The 5993-nt window shown below is 41.9% G+C and overlaps 2 protein-coding genes across 2 annotated transcripts; both read right to left on the bottom strand.

The window, feature by feature from the left end:
* Positions 1-2: 2 nt before the first annotated feature.
* On the bottom strand, positions 3-1512 carry LOC112258666 (complement C1q-like protein 2). The gene is made up of 3 exons (XM_024433190.2): positions 1199-1512; positions 893-1033; positions 3-813 (listed from the first exon to the last, which is right to left on the bottom strand). Exons 1-3 carry the CDS (start codon positions 1482-1484, stop codon positions 527-529), a joined length of 714 nt encoding a protein of 237 aa, XP_024288958.1. The 5' UTR covers positions 1485-1512; the 3' UTR covers positions 3-526.
* A 2396-nt stretch (positions 1513-3908) lies between these two features.
* Positions 3909-5415, bottom strand: LOC121847215 (complement C1q-like protein 2). The gene is made up of 3 exons (XM_042327405.1): positions 5123-5415; positions 4812-4952; positions 3909-4497 (listed from the first exon to the last, which is right to left on the bottom strand). The coding sequence occupies exons 1-3, from the start codon at positions 5388-5390 to the stop codon at positions 4211-4213; spliced, it is 696 nt and encodes a 231-aa protein (XP_042183339.1). The 5' UTR covers positions 5391-5415; the 3' UTR covers positions 3909-4210.
* Between the last annotated feature and the right edge of the window lie 578 nt (positions 5416-5993).

Here is a 5993-nt window from a genome sequence, read left to right as displayed (position 1 = left end):
TATGGTTGTTAAACATTTGCCAGATGTAAGTTTAATGTGCATGTATTGTAACTGCTATGAATTTGGAATAATTTTTCTCAGTGAACCGTTACTGTAAAAACATTTTATAGTTGCCTCTAAGACCAATGGCTTTTAATTTTTACAGTTATGTCCACCAGATGACACATTCTTTTGAAAAATAGTTTTTGTCTTGTGGTGGAACAGCAGCCTTGTGGAAAGTGTGACAATAAAAGCGGAAGCATATTATTTCACAGCATGATAACCCCACTGTGTGCTACAGATGACTATTTTATGTCTACTAACTTAAGGGCAGGATTCAATCCATATCGCTGAAAATCTGCGTTGCGCGTGCTTGAAACTTAAACCTAATTTCCAATCGAGCCGGTTTGCTGTAAATGCAGTTGACACTGACATTTAAAGGCAATCGGGCTACAACGCGGAACTTCTGCGATACGGATTGAATACAACCCTTATATAAAAAAGAAAGTAATTTCAACCATTTTAGCTGTTGAAATGTGTTCAATGTTTACATGGGGAAGAGCAGGAATCCACTGAAGGTGTTGTAGTTCATGATGTCATCATGGACCAGCCTATTAGCCTGTAACTCAACACAGACGTTATCTCCCACCTCCAGAGGAATGACCACTGCATTGCTGCCACTGTCGTGCGCATCGGTTCCTACAGTGTCCCAGACAGACACCAGCCTCTGGCCATTCTTGGTCAAACACACCACAGAATTAGGAGGGGTGTTCAGGTTGTTCATCATCGTGAAATGGAAGTAGTACATTCCTTTGACCGTGGCAGTGAAGATACCTGTAGGGACATGGCTTTTAGTTTCTAAACACAGCACCACACAACATGATGCAACACACAAACAGACAATATCTAGTACCTGTTGCAGGGTTGTAGGAGCTGCCGGTGTTTGAGAAGACCTTCTTGTACTGCAGGGGAATGGGAGTGGTGAACGGTCCTGTGTTCCCAGGGGCATCGCCTGTCTCCCAGAGAGTTGCGGAGAAGGCCACCTGAGGCCGACCTGAGAGAGATACAGGATGGATGAGATTATATTGAACTGTCAGTTGTCATAATGTATTCAAAGATCAGAGGCTGTTAGAAAGTTAAATATAGGATAATCCCTATAATAGACAGAGAAGCAATGGGTGGATAGGAGGTTGGTGACACGTGAAAAGCGCTATATTACCTCCAGTTAGTCTCTTCAGCTCCTCCACTTCATTCTCACTGGTTTGTAACCGGGTCTCCATGAGTCTCAGGTTATCCCCCATAGTTCCCAGTTTCTCCCCCATGGATCCTAGTTTCTCTGCTATAGAGATCAGTTCCTTCATCAGAGAGCAAGTGTCAGATGGGCAGCATGCTTTCTGGTTGTCATGGTCTCCTTGTGTCCCAGACAGACAGCAACATAGTGCCATCAAAAAGACTGCGAAACCCTTCATTCTCAAAGCCTTCTGAAACCTTTCTTGCAGTATCATTCTGTATTGTTTCTCAGCCCAGTCTTCCTCTTTATATTGTGCACTTGTCAAATATTGCACAAGATGCTGGAAAGTTTTGGGTGGTTAACAGAGAGGGAAAATACAGACTTGCGCAAAACAACAAATTAATGGACCTGCTTTGAAAAAAAAAGAAATAGAGTAAAGAGAGGCAATGAAGTTAAAAACAGAAGCTTAAAGACAACAGCATTTATTAAAGGTCACTTACAAAATGTAAACGTGTTTAGCTTATAACAACTGTAAACCAGGCAGACCTCTATGCTTTATGTTGCCCCATGACCTCTGCCTCTCCCTAAATCACTGTTCTTCCATAATGATACATAGGAAACACTTATTTCACATCTAAAACCCCTGTCCACAACTAACTTTTATGTTGAACGTGTGATTGAAATGAAGACCCTGTCAATTGCAGTGGTGTAAAGTACTTAAGTAAAAATCCTTGAATGTACTACTTAAGTAGTTTTTGGGGGGTATCTGTACTTAACTATTTCAATTTTTTACTACTTTTACTTTTACTTCACTACATTCCTAAAGAAAATAATGTACTTTTTACTCCATACATTTTCCCTGACACCCAAAAGTACTTGTTACATTTTGACAGGAAGATGGTCGAATTCATTCACTTATCAAGAGAAAATCCCTAGTCATCGCTATGGCCTCTGATCTGGCAGACTCACTAAACACAAATGTTTGTTTTGTAAATTATGTCTGAGTGTTGGACTGTGACCCTGGCTATCCGTAAATTAAATATATATTTTTTAAATAGTGCCGTCTGGTTTGCTTAATATAAGGAATTTGAAATTATTTATGACTTTTACTTTTGATAGTTAAGTATATTTATAACCAAATAAATTGCTGTCTCTGCCTGGCCGGTTCCCCTCTTTCCACTGGGATTCTCTGCCTCTAACCCTATTACAGGGGCTGAGTCACTGGCTTACTGGGGCTCTCTCATACCGTCCCTGGGAGGGTGCGTCACCTGAGTGGGTTGAGTCACTGATGTGATCGTCTTGTCTGGGTTGGCGCCCCCCCTTGGGTTGTGCCGTGGCGGAAATCTTTGTGGGCTATACTCAGCCTTGTCTCAGGATGGTAAGTTGGTGGTTGAAGATATCCCTCTAGTGGTGTGGGGGCTGTGCTTTGGCAAAGTGGGTGGGGTTATATCCTTCCTGTTTGGCCCTGTCCGGGGGTGTCCTCGGATGGGGCCACAGTGTCTCCTGACCCCTCCTGTCTCAGCCTCCAGTATTTATGCTGCAGTAGTTTGTGTCGGGGGCTAGGGTCAGTTTGTTATATCTGGAGTACTTCTCCTGTCCTATTTGGTGTCCTGTGTGAATTTAAGTGTGCTCTCTCTAATTCTCTCTTTCTCTCTTTCTCTCTCTCGGAGGACCTGAGCCCTAGGACCATGCCTCAGGACTACCTGACCTGATGACTCCTTGCTGTCCCCAGTCCACCTGGCTGTGCTGCTGCTACAGTTTCAACTGTTCTGCCTTATTATTTTTGGACCATGCTGGTCATTTATGAACATTTGAACATCTTGGCCATGTTCTGTTAAAATCTCCACCCGGCACAGCCAGAAGAGGACTGGCCACCCCACATATGCTCTCTCTAATTCTCTCTTTCTTTCTCTCTCTCGGAGGATCTGAGCCCTAGGACCATGCCCCAGGACTACCTGACATGATGACTCCTTGCTGTCCCCAGTCCATCTGACCGTGCTGCTGCTCCAGTTTCAACTGTTCTGCCTTATTATTATACGACCATGCTGGTCATTTATGAACATTTGAACATCTCGGCCATGTTCTGTTATAATCTCCAGAAGAGGACTGGCCACCCCACATAGCCTGGTTCCTCTCTAGGTTTCTTCCTAGGTTTTGGCCTTTCTAGGGAGTTTTTCCTAGCCACCGTGCTTCTACACCTGCATTGCTTGCTGTTTGGGGTTTTAGGCTGGGTTTCTGTACAGCACTTTGAGATATCAGCTGATGTACGAAGGGCTATATAAATAAATTTGATTTGATTTGAAATACTTTAGACTTTTACTCAAGTAGTATTTTACTGGGTGCCTTTCTCTTTTACTTGAGTCATTTTCTATTAAGGTATCTATACTTTTACTCAAGTATGACAATTGAGTACTTTTTCCACCACTGGTCAATTGAAACTCATATGATTACAGGACATTATTTGATTTTTATGTGTCACTTATTTACAGACACATTAAATGTGTCTGACGGGGTCATTATAAATGGAGTTTACTTTGTCAGTATCTTGGAAAATCCATTTTGAAATGCCTGCATCTTCCTTTCAAATGTACCTCACCATGATCAATATAATAGCCAGTTCACTTAGGGGGAATTCAGACTTGAGTTAAGGCATTTAGGAGTAAGACTACTCTGCACATATCTGAGTAGTAAAGGAATGTTTTTTCATGAATGGTTAAAAGTTTATTGACAGATGTAAGTTCATGTACATATAGTAAAAGTTATTAAATTTTTTCACTTCAGTGAAGCATTACCATACAAAAATGTTCAGTTACATCTAGGATCAATATATTTTGTATTTATTTATACAGTTACATGTCCACCTGATGACAACCTACTCTTATACATTATTGCACTGCATTATAACCCCACAGTGTGCTATGAAGCACAGATTACTATTTTATGTCTACTAAAGAAAATAAAGTAATTTCAACCATTTAGCTGTTGAAATGTGTTCCATGTTTACATCGTGAAGAGCAGGAAGCCGCTGAAGGTGTTGTAGTTCATGCTATCATCATAAACCAGCCTGTTAGCCTGTAACTCAACACAGACGTTATCTCCCACCTCCAGAGGAATGACCACTGCATTGCTGCCACTGTCGTTGGCATCAGATCCTGTAGTGTCCCAGACAGACACCAGCCTCTGGCCATTCTTGGTCAAACACACCACAGAATTAGGAGGGGTGTTCAGGTTGTTCATCATTGAGAAACGGAAGTAGTACATTCCTTTGACCGTGGCAGTGAAGATACCTGTAGGGACATAGCTTTTGGTTTACACACGCGCGCGCACACACACACACACACACACACACACACACACACACACACACACACACACACACACACACACACACACACACACACACACACACACACACACACACACACACACACACACACACACACACACACACACACACACACACACACACACACACACACACACACACACACACACACACACACACACACACACACACACACACACACACACACACACACACACACACACACACACACACACACACACACACACACACACAGAGTGAGAGTATATCTAGTACCTGTGGCAGGGTTGTAGGAGCTGCCGGTGTTTGAGAAGACCTTCTTGTACTGCAGGGGAATGGGAGTGGTGAACGGTCCTGTGTTCCCAGGGGCATCGCCTGTCTCCCAGAGAGTTGCGGAGAAGGCCACCTGAGGCCGACCTGAGAGAGATACAGGATGGATGAGATGAGATTATATTGAACTGTCAGTTGTCATAATGTATTCAAAGATCAGAGGCTGATAGAAAGTTAAATATAGGATAATCCCTATAATAGACAGAGAAGCAATGGGTGGATAGGAGGTTGGTGACACGTGAAAAGCGCTATATTACCTCCAGTTAGTCTCTTCAGCTCCTCCACTTCATTCTCACTGGTTTGTAACCGGGTCTCCATGAGTCTCAGGTTATCCCCCATAGTTCCCAGTTTCTCTCCCATGGCTCCTAGTTTCTCTGCTATAGAGATCAGTTCCTTCATCAGAGAGCAAGTGTCAGATGGGCAGCATGCTTTCTGGTCCTCGTGGTCTCCCTGACCCTGTGTCCCAGACAGACAGGAACATAGTGCCAGCAAAAAGAATGCAAAACCCTTCATTCTCGAACTCATGTTCTTCTGAAACTTTTCCTGCAGTACAGTTCTGCATGTTTTCCTCAGTCTTCCTCTTTATAAATATGCCATCAGGAAGTAGGAACTATTTATCTGAGAAATGCTGAACACACTTTCCTTTGCCTTTGCAAGGACAAGGACAAAGGAAATATAGAGGGGCTCATAGAGGAAGATAGTTCAGCTCTCAGTTAAAATGGAAAAAGGTCAAACAAAGTATTTTTTTCCTGGATATTTATGTCATTCTTTCTGCATTGGATATGTTTGGTAAAATCATTTTAGAAGAAAATAATACAGCCCATGCTGTGATAACATAATTTACTAGCCTTTTATGGTGCATACTATAATTATAGCATCAACAAATAGAAAATACATATAAAAGAGGGTTAACCATGTTAGGGTATATTGAGAGTTGTAGTTAGTATTTATTGGGCCATTGTGTAACTATTGATTGAAATAACTTTTCATTAGATAAGTTGTATGTTTTGATAGAAGTAGTTGATTTTGTGTCCTATATTTAATGTTTTGATAGAAGTAGTTGATTTTGTGTCATGTATTTAATGGTTTGATGGAAGTAGTTGATTTTGTGTCCTATATTTAATGGTT

Source organism: Oncorhynchus tshawytscha, linkage group LG09 (assembly GCF_018296145.1).
Source record: "Oncorhynchus tshawytscha isolate Ot180627B linkage group LG09, Otsh_v2.0, whole genome shotgun sequence".
Lineage (NCBI taxonomy): Eukaryota > Metazoa > Chordata > Actinopteri > Salmoniformes > Salmonidae > Oncorhynchus > Oncorhynchus tshawytscha.
Note: the sequence above shows the minus strand (reverse complement) of the source record. Positions and strands in the feature narration are given on the sequence as shown.

Excerpts from the sequence above, each read along its gene's own strand:
- LOC112258666 (XM_024433190.2), bottom strand. The coding sequence starts at position 1,484 with ATGATACTGCAAGAAAGGTTTCAGAAGGCTTTGAGAATGAAGGGTTTC. Across the intron at positions 1,034-1,198 it reads GCTGAAGAGACTAACTGGAG|GTCGGCCTCAGGTGGCCTTC; the intron begins GTAATATAGCGC and ends TATCTCTCTCAG. Across the intron at positions 814-892 it reads CTCCTACAACCCTGCAACAG|GTATCTTCACTGCCACGGTC; the intron begins GTACTAGATATT and ends ATGTCCCTACAG.
- LOC121847215 (XM_042327405.1), bottom strand. The coding sequence starts at position 5,390 with ATGAGTTCGAGAATGAAGGGTTTTGCATTCTTTTTGCTGGCACTATGT. Across the intron at positions 4,953-5,122 it reads GCTGAAGAGACTAACTGGAG|GTCGGCCTCAGGTGGCCTTC; the intron begins GTAATATAGCGC and ends TATCTCTCTCAG. Across the intron at positions 4,498-4,811 it reads CTCCTACAACCCTGCCACAG|GTATCTTCACTGCCACGGTC; the intron begins GTACTAGATATA and ends ATGTCCCTACAG.